Source organism: Lucilia sericata, unplaced genomic scaffold, assembly GCF_015586225.1.
Source record: "Lucilia sericata isolate MDLA Ls3-8-SP2 unplaced genomic scaffold, ASM1558622v1 Contig000009F_arrow, whole genome shotgun sequence".
Taxonomy (NCBI): Eukaryota; Metazoa; Arthropoda; class Insecta; order Diptera; family Calliphoridae; genus Lucilia; species Lucilia sericata.
Window position 1 is genome coordinate 1,369,425 of NW_023994049.1, and position 17,761 is coordinate 1,387,185.

A 17,761-nucleotide genomic window follows, 5' to 3' on the forward strand; every position below is an offset into this window, starting at 1 on the left:
TACCGCGTATTTACCTCTGATCCAGTATTATCTCCAGCGGCACCATTTTGTTTCAATTTACTTATCGACTGTAAATCATTAATACGTTGTTTTAAACCAACAATTTCCTTTGTTTTCTCCATTTCCATCAATTCGAGTTTTCTCTGGATACTTGTACATTCAATTTTTAAGGTTTTCTCGTTTTCAATTAACTTTGACTTTTCTTGCTGCAACTGAGCGATATGGGTTTGTAGTTTCTCAAGTTGAGTGGATTTTTCAGAAGACGTCTCGTCCATCTCATCTACAATTTTCTTATACTCCGCAAGTTGTAGTTCTACATCTTCTTGTTGCTTTAGTTTTTCTTCTGATTCCTGATGCTGACCTCGAAGTTCTTCGTTGGCCTGTTGCAATTGTCCCAGTTGAGTTTTCAATTCGATAATAGTCTTTTGAGCATCGTTTAGAGCAGTCTGAGTATTTTGTAGAACTGAATCAGTTGAATTGATTTGCTTTTGTTTTTCTTCGAACTGGCTTTCCTTTGTGCGTAGTTGCTCTTGTGTATTGGTGAGTTCCTCTTTTAGGCTGGATAATTTTTCAATTAATTTTTCCATATTCTGATCAGATTCCATTTCGAAGAGTTCAAATATGTTGGCAGTTTCACATTTTTCTTGTTCCAGAATATCCAAGGCCTCGGCGAGTTCTGCGTTTGTGGCAGAGATTTGTTCATTAGAAAGTTTAAGGGCTTCTAGCATAGCTTTAAGGTCATCTATTTTCTTTTTGTCTTCTTCGATCAGTTTTGTTTTATGTTCACAATCCTCGTTCGTTAGATCCAGAGCATTCTGAAGTTTTTGCAATTGCAATTCAAGTTCGGACTTGGTATTTGATTGCATAATACGCAGCTGCTCGGCTTCACTGTGAACTCTAACAAATGAGTCTTCTTTGTCTTTAAGTTCTTGGGTTAGCTTTTCAATATTTTGTAAAAGTCTTGAATTTTCTTGTTGTACATTTGTTAATGCTGATGATCCTTCATTTTGTGTTTTCTGCAAATTCGTGTATAACTGTTCTTTCTCCATTCTATAAGCCTCTATTTGCTTTTGCATTTCGGCCTCTTTGGTCTTAAAGTCCAATTGAGATTTAAGCAATTCATCCTGTAAAAGTTGAATTTGTTTCTGTAGACTACTGATAGCTTCGTCGAGTGATGTTTTCGACTGCTCAGAGTTTTTCAGCTGAGCTTCAAAGCTTTCAATAATTGTTTGCTGCTTTGCACTCTCTGCAGCTTTAAGATCATTTACTTCAGCTTGAGCTTTAGCTTCTAATTCTTTTTTTGCAATTTCAAATTCTGCCATTTGTTCTTTTTTAGCATCTTCAACAGCTTTCAGTTCAGTACGCAAACCTTCCATTTCGGATTGTTGAGATTGAATGCTTTGTTTGAGTTCTTGCAATTGACTTTCTAATGCTAGACGTTCGTCATTGGATTTATCTGTGAGTTGTTGCAAAAGTTTTTGCTTGCTGGTCAGCTCTTCTGTGAGTTTAACAATTTCGGCATTTGAACCGGCTGATCCTTGGCGTAGAGTGTTTAGATCGTTTTGTAGAGATTTATTTTGTTCCTCCAAATTATCGCATTTTATAACAAAGCTATCAAGCTTGCGATGCAAATCTGCCATCTCTAATTCTTGCTTACCGCTCTTCTCCTGCTCCTGTTTAAGAAGTTCAAACCGATTGAAACTTTCTTCTGTGACATTTTTCAGTTCATTCGTGAGAGTTTCGACTTGACTGCACATGCCGTCGATTCGTTGTTGGCTGGCTTGTAATTGGCTTTCCAACGTAGCACGTTCTCCACTAGATTTATCTAAAAGTTCTTCGAAAGCTTTCTGTTTATTCGCTATTTCTTGAGATAGTTTGATAAGTTCCGCATTTGAATCTGTGCTGGAAGTGCGAAGAGTGTTTAAGTCTTGTTGCAAGGATTCGTTTTGCTTGACCAAAGCATCGTATTTGGTTTGCAAGTTCTCCCTCTGCCTTTGATTATCACTTAGTTGAAGTTCTTGCTTGATAGTCTTCTCCTCCAGTTCAGTAATCTGTTGTACTTTTTGGCTGATCTCTTCTTTAGATTTTTGGACAACTTCTTTGACATCATTAAAGTCTTTGATGTTGTTTGCTAATTTTTGCTGTAGCTCTTCCAGTTGTCCCGTCATTTCAATACGTTCTTTGTCATGGTTACTGACCAAATTGGAAATTTCATTTTGTTTGCTTTGAATTTCTTCATTGAGTTTTTTGACTTCGTTGTGGATGGTTGAACTGGATGCCCGAGCAGCAATTATTTCCTGTTGTAAAGCTTCATTCTGTGATATTAGATTGTCACATTTGGCATTTGAACTTTCTAATTTGCGCGCCAAGTCTCCTAAATCTAATTGTTGTTGGGCGTTTTTCTCCTCGATTTTCTTAATCTCGTCTTCTAGTTCTTGCTTTTTAGTTAAGGAAGTTTCATGTTCTCCTTTAAGTTTTTCCAATAGTTTTGATGTGGTTTCCAAGGCTGTAGTTGTTGATTTAAGTTCGGACATTTTTGAAGCAATTACTTCATCTTGTTGGATGGACTTTTGACGTTGATCTTCAATTGTGTTCGTTGAATTCTTTAAATCCTCTTCAAGTCTTTTATTTTGGCTTTCTAATTGATTAATTTTGGCACTCAATTGTTGGACAGTAATGGATGATTCACCTTCAAGAGCTGCTGTTTTATCCTGTAGTTTTCCTAGTTCTTCCTTTAGAGATTGAATTTCATTCGTTTTGTCATTGATTATTTGCTGATGACTTTTAAACGTCTCTTCCAATTCTTTCTTTAATTTATTAATCGTTTCCTGAGCAATTTCTAAGTTTTTATTGCATTCAGTCAATGAAATTTCTTTTTCCGAAAGTGTTTTCGTCACAGTTTCTCTAGATACTTTCTCGTTTTCTAACTCACTTTGCAAGCTTTTGATGTTGACATTTAGTTGTTTGTTTTCATTTTGCACCTTTTCACAATCCAAGCGCAATTCCTTGAGTGATTGTTCTAAAACAAGCATGGATGCGTTTTTATCTTGATCTTGACTTAGAGCTTCTTGAAGCTTAGTTTCAAAGCTGCTTTGCAATTCGGCAAGCTTTAGAAGTTCTTCTTGAGCTTTTTTAAGATTTGTTTCCAGAGTGTTCTTTGTTTCTTGCAATTTAACAACCTCTTCTTTAAGTTTAGAAATTTCCTGGATTTTTTCTTCCAATTGGGTCTGTTCTTCCGCTTTGCCAAGTTGTTGAGCCTTTACCATCTCATCCAATGTAACACATTCTGCGTGCTTAATAGCTAATTCAGCCGATATCTTGGCCAATTGATTGTTAATATCTTCCACATGGGAACTACGAGTTTTGCACTCTTCGCGTAATATTCGACATTCGTCCTCCAAACTTGTTCGCTCGGTCTCAATTGTTGCCAAGGATTTTTTCATTGTTGCATTCTCTTCCAGCAAACGTTTAATTTCTTCAGATTTTTCTTCAAGTCTAGTGTTAAAATCAGCCTGTACTTGTTGACGTTCCTTTTCATGTTCTTCTTTAACAAATGTCAACTCTTTCCGCATATTTTCGAGGCCACACTCGGATAGAGAGAACTTTTCGAGACTCTCATCCTTTGCTACGAGCTCTTTTTGCAATGCTTCATTTTGATCTTTAAGGTACTTAATATTTTCCTGCAAACGTTGCAGTTCATCCTGATTCTCGGCAATTTGTGACTCAAATTGTTGAGCTTGTTCGCTCAGTTTCGCCTTAAGTTCATCAACTTCGGCACTTGCTGTCGCACTAATTTCTTCCGAGGTAATTTTTCCTAGTGGGGAAAAACAGAATTGTTTTAAAAAATAATATCTTTATATTGGATATTTCATTTACCAGATGTTAAATCCTTTATTTTCGTTTCCAATTCATGTATTTTCTCCTTGTAAACTTGAGTTTGAGCCTGTATAAATTTTTAATGTTTTACGATTAGTATTTTTTTAATTAGAATTATTAAACATTTTAAAGGATACAACAGATATTTTACTTGCTTATTAATATTTACTTTTATAGGATAAATACTTTGATCCTATTAAGGATTACAACTTCTACTAGCATTATTAACAATACATTTTTTGCTCAGCTGCAATTTAGTAAAAATATAAATAACTTTACTTTTGAGAGTACTTTTTGTTGTAAAAATCAAAATAAAAACTCATGTTTTCAGGAATAGTTTAATAAAAATTTAGATGAGAAATGTATTGTTGTTTTCTATATAATTAATTCTGGCCCTAGGGACCAAATTAACGCATTCGTGATCGAGTAAAATTGATCGTAATTTCCTTTTTTGAATTGATTCGATATGGAAATAGATTTTAGCATAATTCAAATATCGAAACGCGTTTTCGATAAGAAAGTTTATTCGATCATGTATGTGGTAATTCGGCCTCTGGTTTCACTTGCAGGTTTTCTCGAAACGATCTATTTTTGGAGTAATGGTAGTTTTGAAGTAAATGAGCAAAATACACTTATGTATGTTCACTAGACCGACTCGCTTCGTATGGAATGGAAAATGTACCTAGTTTTGTTTTATAATGATTCCTAATATTTTGAGTCTAGGGTTTACCGTTCGTGAGCTGGTCCGATTTCAAGAAAAGGCTATTTTACATAATTTTTTAAATTTCTGTACTTGTTCAAAGAAAATATACAAAAACGACTTTTGGCTAAAAATCGAAAATAAATACGAATCATCTATTTCAATTCTGAAGTCTGAGGTCACTGCATGATCGATTATCATTATGGAAAAAATTAGAGCGATACAATCACATTTCGCCACGGCTTTGAATGGTAAAATTATTTTTGCAAAATTTTACTTTTAAATTATTCTTTTTGGATTGACGAAGCTAAATGAAAATTTGCACATTGCTTCTCTTTTACATTATTAATAAGTCACCATAAATATCGTGTCCGCTTAGAGAGATATTTGCGGTTAAATCTTATTTTTACGAATCTGTTTTTTACGAATATCTTATCTATTATGCGTCGTACGTTTTCTGATTCTATTATGTTAGTTAGTATATACATCCTATACATCAAATCCGAAGAAATACAACTAGGCCTCTATCGAGCCTGTTGTGCGCTCCTTAATGTTTGGTATAACTTCTTAAATCTTTACGATCTCTTATATGAGCTTTTAAAAAAGTCCGACCTCTTCCCAGTATGAAACTTTATGAAGCTATTTGTCGGAAATAGTGGGATTTTTTTCCAACTGGTAATTTTTTTGCGAATTTTTGCGATTTTCGGGAAAACTGAATTTTTATTATAATTGGGTATTTTCTTTAATTATTCCAAAATTTAGCAAATATGGTTAAAAATTTAATGTTGGATAGTAATTTATAACAATAATATTGTTTTTTTTTAATTAATAGCTCAAATTTATGTTTTCAATAAATTTGAAATTTTTCTATAGGTTTAAAATAATTATTCCATACTTTAAATTTCTGTAAAAAGTTAACTATGTAAATTAGCACATTTTTCTGTCATTACACTTAAATATTAAGCAAAATAGATCTAGAATACCATAAAAATATTTTTTGGCCACATTTTTAGTTTTGGCCAAAAAAAGTGGTCAATGTCCTTCTATCCGAAGATATTTCATCAAAACAAAGAATATAAAAAATGAACTCATCCGACCAAATTAGTGATTAACCGAAAACAAAAGTCCCTGTCTACAAAAACGTTTAAATAATAAAGGCAAAAAGTCCAGTCTAGCCATTTTTTAATATATAGATTAATCATTTTGTTTAAATCGATATATGTACATATACATATATAATACTTTAACTCATGAAAATCATAAAAAATTTAAAATGTTATAAAAAGCACTAAATATGAAAAGCACAGCAGAACCACCTATTTAAAAAATGGCACCCTTAGAAAAACTTTGCCCTCTGGGATATTTAAAAGAACCATAAATAGTGTGAGAAGCACTAAGTTTGCAACACTGAGTCCAGGGCATTCCCGATCAGGGATGGAAAATGAGATTTTGTGTCAGTATCAAAAAATATTTCAGAGGGTACTTTTTTGGATCTCAAAGTACTAAAATATTTTTTTTTGCTAAATGATGGCAATTTCTTAACTACATTTACATTTAATTTTTTTTAAACAATCTATAACAGAAGTAGAAAGGCATTATATGTTAATATGATGAATCCTTGTCCGTCCCTCAATGTTCACCTTTTACATCTCAAATATTAGCCAGATATTGTACTATGTAAATATCTTAAATTTAAAGCTGTCATGAAAATCAGGCCACATTTCGCCCTATAAAAGGATGAAATAACTCCCCACGAAATAACTCCCCAAAACAAAAATGAAATAACTTCCTAAAAATTTGTTCATAAAGCAACAACAACGAAATTTGGGGATTTAATTCGCTTTTTGGGGCATTATTTCACATTTAAAATGGGGAGTTATTTCATTATGAAATAATTCCTCAAAATTCCAAAATGAAATAAATCCCTAAAAATATTTTTGGGGAGTTATTTCATTACATTACTTTATCACACGAAATAAAAAAATATAGTATGTTTGATAGCCGGCCTTCGGCCGGCCGCAAGTGTTTTATCCTCTGGGTCATATTGGACAGCATTATTTCACATTTAAAATGGGGAGTTATTTCATTATGAAATAATTCCTCAAAATTCCAAAATGAAATAAATCCCTAAAAATATTTTTGGGGAGTTATTTCATTACATTACTTTATCACACGAAATAAAAAAATATAGTATGTTTGATAGCCGGCCTTCGGCCGGCCGCAAGTGTTTTATCCTCTGGGTCATATTGGACACCGGCTTCGCTAAGAATACACTCTCCCTGTATTAAGAGCGTTCGGCCTAAGGCCGGCTATTTAGGAAATCTTTACTAAGCGAAGCCGGTGTTGGACATATTATAGAGTGGTAAATCCTTGCGTCCAGCCGTAGGCCTGCTATTTAGGAAATATTTATTAAGCGAAGCCGTTGTTGGACATACCATAGAGTAGAAAGTCCTTACGCCCGGCCACAGGCCGGCTATTTAGGATATCTTTATTAAGCGATTAAATTGAAATGTATTAAACTTTGAAGCCCCACTCGAAAGTATGAGCAACCTACTTTTTTTAGAAATGTCACTAAAACCGACTTGTTCCATAATTTGTTATTTTTATCTTCAGATGTCGAATTTTTAAATGAGAACTTATTTCATTTTAAAATTAGGGATTTGTTTAATATGAAATAAATCCCCAAAAATGGGGTGTTATTTCATTTTAATTTAGGGAGTTATTTCATTTCGTTGGGGCTTTTTTAATTTTTAAATTGAGGAATTATTTCATAATGAAATAAGTCCCCAAATTTGAGGAGTTATTTCATTTTTGTTTTGGGGAGTTATTTCGTGGGGAGTTATTTCATGACGCCATTTCATTATACTACTTTTGTCACACGAAATAAAAAATATATGTCTGATAGACGGCCTTCGGCCGGGCGCAAGGGTTTTATCCTCTGGGGTACATTGGACACCGGCTTCGCTAAGAATACACTCTCCCTGTATCAAAAGGCCCTAGGCCGAACACTTTTTAGAAAATCTTTACTAAGCGAAGCCGTTGTTGGACATACCATAGAGTAGAAAGCCCTTGCGCCCGGCCACAGGCCGGCTATTAAGGGAATCTTCATTAAGCGATTAAACTGAAATGTATTAAACTTTGAAGCCCCACTCGAAATTTTTTGTAGAAATGTCACTAAAACCGACTTATTCCGTAATTTGTTATTTTTAAATGGGAACTTATTTCATTTTAAAATTAGGGATTTGTTTCATATGAAATAAATCCCCAAAAATGGGGTGTTATTTCATTTTCATTTACGAAGTTATTTAAATTCGTTAGGGCTTTTTTCATTTTTAAATTGTGGAATTATTTCATAATGAAATAAGTCCCCAAATTTGAGGACTTTTTCATTTTTGTTTTGGGGAGTTATTTCGTGGAGAGTTATTTCATGACGTCTAGAATTTCAACTTAATGCTAATAATTGAGCTACAAGTATTAGTATCGACTGTTCATTGTCAATAAATCGCTTAAATATGTGTTATTGAATTAAAATCCGTCGTGGGACCTTAAATAGGATATTTACTCGTACATCCGATTCTGAATATGACTTGAAACAATAATTTGCTTAAAAGTCCAAATATTTTTGACCTAAAACTTCTTATATTATCTTTGGTTAAATGCTTAGTTTCAAAACATATCGTTTTATAGTAGATTGAATCCTTCGAGTTCCTATCATTTGGAAATAATTTGTTTTAAAGTCAAATATTATTTCAAAATTTAAATTTCTGGTAATTTTCTCATAAAATATTAACAATGAAATTTTAATAAGATTAATATTCATATAATGGGTCTGTTCAATAACTAAAAGTTGTTACTAATTTTCACAAAAATATTTCAAATTTGTATTGAAATACAAAAACAATTTATGATAATTTGTAACAATTATTTGTTATTGAACATACATAATGTCAATCAAGATAAAAATATATACAACTTTATTAGCCGTTTATAATCTTATTATTATTTTTTTTTAGAAAAAACGGCTTTTAGTTGATGTATTTTTGAGAATTTTATATAACAATGTGCTAAAACACTCTTGGAATTTAAAATTTGAAATTTTAAATATACTTTAACCTGTTATTTTTTTATCGAAACGATATATTAAAGGTTTTCATACAAAAATTCTTTATCTATCTTTCTGGCCCTGAGAGTATCAAATAAGACTCGGGAGTACAACGGTACTTCGTACTGTTACCATCGTACCAATTTTGCCATCCCTGTTCCCGATCATAAACCAATGATTTTCGAAAGCTCTTGCACGGCATTAAATGGACAGAAAAGAAGCTCAAAAAATTAAATTTTCTTTGAATTTTGAATACGTCAAAAAAACAAGTCTAGACATTATTTTTTGAACAAAAGTACGCCTAACTGGATTTGCATCAAATATTCCAATACGATAAGAAATACGTTATATTTTAAACTACAGGAAAATGCTGAAAGTATTCATTGTCATCTTTTGTCACCTTTTAAGAGCAAAAGATGTGAATATTTTGTTTTAATGATACAATTGTTGCATATTAATCTAAAAAAAGAAATCGAAAATTTACGTTAAATTTTCTGAGTTACGGTAGTTTAAGTAAAAAACTCACACCGTTTTAGCAATTTTTCCCTTTCATCATTATCTACTTAGACCATCAGGTAGTAAGTTCATCTTTTATCACATCTGTAAAGATGAACAACACTTGTATAATTAAAATAAAACATCAGATCTGAAAATCGTCTAAAAACTACAAAACTTATACTTAACAAGGTACCAGCACTTGAGAGCAACCGCACAGTTGTAAAATTTTTATACCCACCATCAAAACAGATGGGGGTATATTGATTTTGTCATTCCGTTTGTAACATCTCGAAATATTGATAATATTATATATATTCTGGGCCCTTATTAAATTCTAAGACGATCTAGCCATGTCCGTCCGTCTGTCTGTAAGTCTGTCTGTCTGTTGAAAGCACGACAGAGTCGGAACGGAAAGAGCTGAAATTTTCCATAAGTATTTTCTTATAGGTAATATCGGTCCACGTCTTCGCATAGCCCTCACACAAATGGCCCCCCGAAAAACAGTTTTGATAGTCATAACCGTTTTAAAAATGCTAGTATAGCGATGAAATTCAACATAAATAAGTTTCATATGAGCCAAATCCTCTCTACCAAATTTTATGAGTATCTGTCCATAATTGACCCAACCTCTCAAACATATATGGTCCCCTCCAAAAAAATACTTTAACGCCCATTACTGTCTTAAAAATACGAGTCTAGCGCTGAAATTCAATATAAGTAAGTTTCCTACGAGCAAAAATCTATTTACCGAATTTTATGAGGATCAGTCCATAATTTACTCTGCCCCCATATAAGGTCCCCCTCAAAAAATTATTTTAACGCTCACAACTGGCTTGAAAATAAGAGTATAGCGCTGAAATTCACACAAATCTCTCCTCCGAATTCTATGAGAAAAGTAATTTTTAATTATTATTTACTTTTATTAAATTTTCTTCTAACTATAATGATATATCGATATCGAATTAGAATATAATGAAAATCAATAAAATATGTTTTTTTAGTCCAAAATTTACCAAAAATATACATTCTTATTACTTTATTTTCAAAATTTTCAGTATCGTAAACAAATCCACATCGCATTAGATGCAGCGTAGTGATGCATTACAGAACAGGCACTAATTTGCAATGTATACTAAACATCAAAAAGGAGAAAAGTATTGGTATGTCTAATTACGCAGGCCGACAAAATTAAAAAAAAATAATTACCCCGGAACTAGTGTATACTTTTCTAAACGATTGAGTTGAATCATAATCTACCCTCGCAATTTGATTGATCCATAAATGATTTTAACGCTCTGACATAATAACACATATATACATATACATATGTATATTAGAGTGATTCAAGCTTGTATGAAGGGGCCGCCCCCTCTAGAATTGTTCTATGGGTTATAAAACTATGTCATACAAAAAATTAGGCTGATTGGATAACATTAACAGGTGCCGCAAAGGCTCTGAAGTTTCCAAGTGCATTTACAAGGGGGGAATATCGATTTTTTTCAGTTTTTGCTCAAATTTAGCCATTTAGTAATAAACTTTGAACTTTATTGTAAAGGAATCGTAATGTGCACAGAGTAGGCATTTCGGAAAAATATAAAACACAAAAATTGATTGAAAACTTTAAAAGTTATTGCAAATTCCCCAGGCCATTAACGTGTCTCACAGCACATAAATTCGGAATGTGAGAAAAAAAAATTTACTTTATTTGGGATATATTCAAAAAAAAACCATTTTGTTACTTAAAATATATCTATAATTACTCGAATATTAGTTTTTGCCCTTATAAGATAACGCTAACTCGTTCTTAGTTATGGTCGAAAAAGTTTGATTTTTTCAACGGCAGTTTCAAATCTCCGATTTCAGTTTTTTTGAAACTTTGTTAAACAAATTTCAAAATTTTTAGGAGATCTCATGGGGATTTATGGTCAATAGATAAGGCTACGGTAAAAAAATTAGATCAATAATTCTTACAGTTAACCCGTAAACTGTGGAGTTCAAAGGTCAAATTTTGCAATATTTATGAATTTTTAGTGTACCATATCGAAATAATATATTTACCAGAATGACTGGTCGTATATAGTCCGATATTTAAAATAGAGTGAAAAAAGGTAGATTAACCCTTTAACCCTTTCCGTGGTTTTGTCGAATATATTCGACATTACAATAGACTCTGTTTTTAAGCATTTTTTGGGTATAATATTTAACTTTAGTTTTAATTTTTTTCTTTTAGATGAAAATGAAGACTTTATTGTATTTATAATTGAGATTTTGAAAGATCTTCCGTATTTTAAAAGTATTTAAAAATCAGATTTTAAGAAATTGTCACTTATGACTACTTTTTAAAAAGTGCTTTTTAACGTTTAAAAAACAGCTTCATTTAATGGCCAAAAAAATTTTATTTTATGAGATCGGACTATGCAGATTTAAATTGTATTGTATTGGAAGAAGTTTAAGAAGACATTTTACAAAAAAAAATTCATAAAAAATATTGGTGGTACTTTTTTGAGACTGTTTTTCGAATGTCGAATATATTCGGCATTTAACTTTGACCTTCTATAACTCACTAGGGAAAACTCAAATTCAAAAAATATTATTTTTCCCGGATTCAGCATACTTAAATTATCTTAAATACAAGTTTTCAAGTTTTTTTCTCGACATAAATTATTTTTGACCCTGAAAGGGTTAAGGAACTTGGAAATAATTTAACACCAAAGTTCATAAATTCGAAAAAAAACACTATCTATATGAATAATGCTCTATATAGTTAGAGGAATAACAGAAATTCAACAAAAAATTCTATATTAAGTATAAAAAATTATATTATATACAAAATTCGTTTTTCTGGAGAATTCTAATGTATATACTAGGGTGGGTCGAAAAAAAAGTTGAGTCAGTCACCCCCTACGATTAAAGATATGTTAATAACATTTCCAAAAATATAAAAAATATTTTTTTGCCACGCCTAGAAATACCGCCCTTTTTGTTTTTTATATATAACGTCGCCATTTTAAGTCCGATCGTAACATATGATATATCAATATTTATGGCTCGACTGTAGCTATATTTCACTCTTAGAAAATTTTTTAATTCGACGTCATATTCTATGCGCGACTTCTGATATCTCGGATCCTTCCCCAAAATCGAAAATTGTGGCTATACTGGAATAAAGTACATTGAATTATTTGAACTATTAGCTTTTAAAATGCTCACTTTTATGCATAAACACCTATTTTACAGGTATTTAAAAATACCTGTATAGTTCTAACTACAAACAATTAATTTGCTAGGGATATGGTCAAAAACTATTTTTTCAAATTAATTTACAATACACAAATTTCATTCTGCCCTTATCTTAACACAAGGAATATAATTTTATTTGGCATTTAATTTTATTAATTAATAACAAAATCACGTAGGTACATAAAAACTAAACATTTTATTTTATAAAAATATTTCTTGTTTTTACCATACAATTACTTGCATGTCTCTTGCTTCTTTTTTAAACAATTTTCAAAAATGTTTATACTAATTTTTATAAAATGTAATAAATTTATTTAATGATAGATTAACTTTTCTTAAATAGTTATATATTTTTAAAGAAGGTCTTGAAATAAAAACTAATAAAAAAATATTAGTCGGGAATGGCCGACCATATGATACCAGTTATGAGTATATCTAAAACATGATTTCTTTTTTAATAAAGCATTTATATTGAAATTTGTCCATTACTTTTTAAGCAATTTATTGATGAAAAACAAATTTTCTGAAAGAGCCTATATATGGGAGCTAGGATCAATTATAGACCGATCCTATCAAAATTTGGTGGATGGATTTATGTTCATATAGGAGTTAGATATGCAGAATTTCATCATAATGGAAATGTTTAAGAGGGAAATAACGACAAGCCTGGAAAATTGCGACTTGTAGTTTGATTACAAGATTTAAATGGATGGACAGCCGGACGGACATAGCAAAACCACTATATTGTTGTATTGATATATAGTACATACATAGTTAACTTTCTGCTATTTTGAAAGGAAGTAGGATCTGAAATGGTTTGTAACTGAAAAAATAAAACGGATTTCTGTTATATATAGTTCATTTAAAAAAAATTTCGACTGTTTTTCCTGGCAAATTAATTGTTTGTTATGGGAACGGTTGATAAATACTTGAACATTTTTAAATATCTATAAAATAGGTGTTTATGCATAAAAGTGAGCATTTTAAAAGCTAATAGTTCATATAATTCAATGTACTTTATTCCAGTATAGCCACAATTTTCGATTTTGGGGAAGGATCCGAGATATCAGAAGTCGAATTAAAAAAATTTTTAAGAGTGAAATATAGCTACAGTCAAGCCATAAATATTGATATATCATATGTTCAAAATCTTGAGATATGGATAAAAACGGGTTTTCATACCGTTAAGCACTTATAAGTCTGTAACTTAGTAGATTATCAACCTATTTTAAGTTTCTCAACGGATTTAGAAAGCAGAAGCTGAGGCCTTTACAATACTATATGATGTTTAAGTAATCTGGAGAAATATGTGTGCATTTCATTGGCAAGCATATTTTTTTTTTTAGTATTGCACCGTTTTCCAAATTTGGAGATTTTTTTTCGAAGTATTTTATATGGGAACCGTACTATTTAATAATTGATTAGAAAACCATGTCTATTCATGAGTAAAACGCAACTTTGTTTTTATCCGTTAGCAATTGACGACCTTATTGATATTTTTCTTAATACAAAATTGTTCAAGTCTGATTTTCTGAAAGATGCTTTATATGGGGGATAGAGTTAAATATGAACCGATGCTCATACAATTTGGTGGCCGGATTTAAGTTAGTATTGAAGTTATTTTTTTCATCGTGATATTAATATAATTAAGAGAATTATGGAGGCTTTGTATGGGGATTAGTGTCAAATAAGGTCCGATCAACTCAAAACTAGATATAAATGCGTTTGCTGTAATCCTTAGTGATACTGCTGATTCTTTAAACTATAACGTTTGTATAAATTAAATTAATAACTTTTGTATAAAAATAAATCCTTCCACAAAATTTTACGAGGATCGGCCTATCCCCCACATTAAGCATCTTTCAGAATATCAGTTTTTAATCAATTTTGCATTAAAATAAAGATCAATAACGTCGTCAATTTCTAATGGATAAAAATGATGTTGCGTTTTACTCATGGCCTCCGGTAGGATAGTGGTTAGTGTTCTAGTCTGGTAGACCGGAGGTGGTGGGTTTGAATCCCACCTGAGGCACTGGTTAAGGAGCTCACAACAAGCCCGATAGAGGCCTAGGTGTATTTCTTCGGATTTGATGTATATACATCCTCCTTTCAAACTAACTAACTAAGAGTCCATTTATAGCAATTCTGCATACTCCGTTTTTTCAGCTCTTATGTCCCTATAAAAGGACTTCAAAGCTCCAAGGGCTTACAATTTTAAACAAATATTTGTATGTGTTGTAATATGCTAATATTGGTATGAAAGCTGGGAATATGTATATTCTAGCTATATTATTTATTTGACTCACTTAAACAAAAAATCTAAAAAGAAATTAAAATTAAACAAGTAGGAAAGTATAGTCGGGCATGGCCGACATAACACCCTACACCATGAGTATATTTTAAAAATTTTTATTTTTCACAAAGAAACTTTTATGTTGAATTTTACCTTAATTCCAAAGTATTTAAGCAATTTATTGATAAAAACCAAATTTTCTAAATGAGGCTTTATATAGGAGTATAGGTCAAACATGGGCCGATCCTCATTAAATTTGGGAAAAGGATATATTTTTAAATAATACTTAATTATGTTGAGTTTCATTGCGATACAAATGGTTACAAGTCAATTTTAGACGTTTAAGACATTTTTTGAAGGAGGGTTTGTATGGGGGCTAGGGTCAAATAAGGGGCGATCATTACGAAAATCTGCAGTGTCATTTATACTTATATAAAACTTATTTGTGCCCATTTTTAGAGAGATATTAGTATATTTGACGTAATTATGGCATAAAAAGCCCAAATCGGGAGGTACGGTTGTATGGGGGCTAGGTGGACCGATTTCAACCATTTTCAATAGGCTTCGTCCTTGTGCCAAAAAACATGCTTGGTCCAAATTTCATCAAATTATCTCGAAAATTGCGGCCTGTACCTTGCGCACAAGGTTTACATGGATATCCAGCCAGCCAGCCAGCCAGCCGGACGGACATGTCTTAATCGACTCAAAATGTGATTCTGAGTCGATCGGTATAATTAAAGGTGGGTATAGGACCAATATTTTTGTGTGTTACAAACATCAGCACAAACGTATAATACCCTCCCCACTACAGTGGTGTCAGGTATAAAAAGGTATCATTTTCAAAATCAAAATTTAAACATTTATTTTTTGTGAAAAAATTTCTTTCACCTTCCATTTCTTTTTAAATCTTAATGAATTAATATAAATAATATTATTATGTAACAGAGATTCTCAGCTTTATTTGATATTAATAATTATACCAAATTTTTTATATAAATTTTGAATTCCATCTTTTGAAATCGTATGTCCTTTAAACTTTAAGGTCCTTTTACAGGGGCGTAAGAGCTAATTATGAGAAACTGAGTACACAGAATTAATACAAATGGTCCACAGTTTCCTGTACACATAGACTTTTTCATGTGTGAAATTAATAAATAGTGCGTTTCCTATATAAAATACTTTGTAAAAACATCTCCAACCTTGGAAACCGGTGAAAAACTAAAATCAAAAAAATGTTTGCCGATGAAATGCACACATATGTATCTCTCCAGGTTACTTAAACATCACATATGTCATTATAAAGGCCTCAGGCTTTCCGAATCCGTTGAGAAACGTAAAATCGTTTGAGATTTAACAAAGTTATTGACATAGAATAGCTTAAAGGTACGAAAAATCGGGTTTTTATCCGCATCTTAAGTTTGACAAATTTCAAAAACAGATTCTTGTTCTACTCGGATCTACCTTTCAGAAAAATAGTATCACTTCCCAGGTATTTATTTCTGTCGCATATAGTTATCAAAAGTCCATCACCCCTTTACATAAAACAGTTTGTCTCACTAAATACATATTTCTAACATTTTAGTATTGTGATAGAATTCGACAAAAATTATTTGTTTTAAAACAGTACTCTTTTAAATGCTATAGACCTCGGTCCAAACCTCCCTCAAGGCCCAATTATTACATCAATTCTGCATGCATAACAAAGACCAAACAATTAAAAGAAATGATTTTTTTAATATATGGCTTGGGGAATTGTGAATAACTTTGTTATTTAACCTTTGATATACATAAATGTTTTATACCTCGTTGGAAATGCATAATTTTTGAAGAAATACAAAAACCATTGTTTTACACTTTTCAATCGATTTCCGGCACGGTTCCCGTTATCCGATTGAACTAAAATTTAACACCAGTTAGTTTTAGACGCTAATGAACAAAATAAGACACATCCAAACAAAATCGATATTTTTTAGACACCTCTAATGTATGTTTTTCATTAATGTAAATAAAATGTATGCATAATTTTGCACACCACTAGACGCGGCTTCAAAATGAAACCACATATTTTATATTTTGTTTAAGAAAAAAACTTAAGAAATATAACTAAAAAGGGAATTTTTATCGTGTCCCCCATAGGATATTTTCTAGAAAACTGCCCAGCTCACGAACGGACAACACTAAACCCAAAATATTTTGGTTAACATCATATTGAGTCGGTCTAATGTACATATCCCCAGTTGTCATTTGTTATCAACAGGGCAACCAAAAATATACAATATCATATTTTTTGCTGCTCGTCGTGTGGAGGCGTGAGTTAGTTATTTATCCATTTCAGAAAATTTAATGAATTTTGGCATCATCGGCTCAGAATCACTTTTCCCCGAATAGGGCCCTCGAGCTCATAATTATGTTAAATGTTTCAGGAACTTATACGAAACTGCCAATTTTCGTAATGATCGGCACCTCAGAAAAGGACATGAATGTCAATAATTCACTTATAAACACTAATATCACGAGAAGTTTTGCATTAATAACATTAATGTAAATCCCTCCACCAACATTTGTAAGGATAAGCCGATATTTACCTTTGCCACTGTATAACCCTTCTTTAAAAAAAGAAAATTACTTTTTTTGTCAAGAAATTGTTTAAATATTTCGGACATAAGGCCCCCTACTCACTGGTCGGCCATGCACGACTATATATTCTTACTTGTTTGTTTTTCAAATATAAAAAAAAATAAATCAATTTAATGTAAAGCAAAAAAATTAAGCCTATATATCATTTCCTAGAAAATTACGCAGGCCAACAAAATTTTAAAAAAGTCGAAACCCAGAGACCTAAGTTTACATTTCTGAATTATTGACCATCGCTTAATCCGAATTCAATTCTCCATGTTTTTGGCCATATTTAAGACCTTATAAAATGCGAGAAGACACAAATTTAGACAAATACGACAAAAGGCAATATTGAGTTTTTGTAATTGTATGGTTGTTCCAAGCAAATATAATTAAATTAATAAGAGCTTTAAATAATGTATTACGCTACGTTTTT

The 17,761-nt window shown here is 31.6% G+C and overlaps 1 protein-coding gene across 12 annotated transcripts in view; it reads right to left on the minus strand.

The window, feature by feature from the left end:
* The window catches only part of LOC119602792 (restin homolog), an 88,773-nt gene that overhangs the window by 1,113 nt on the left and 69,899 nt on the right, over nucleotides 1–17,761 (minus strand). For all 12 annotated transcript variants that reach the window (XM_037954575.1, XM_037954567.1, XM_037954583.1 and 9 more), the window contains 2 exons: nucleotides 3,877–3,943; nucleotides 15–3,814 (listed from right to left, as the gene is read on the minus strand). In XM_037954575.1, the coding sequence (XP_037810503.1) occupies nucleotides 15–3,814; nucleotides 3,877–3,943 (3,867 nt within the window). The remainder of the gene's footprint in view (nucleotides 1–14; nucleotides 3,815–3,876; nucleotides 3,944–17,761) is intronic.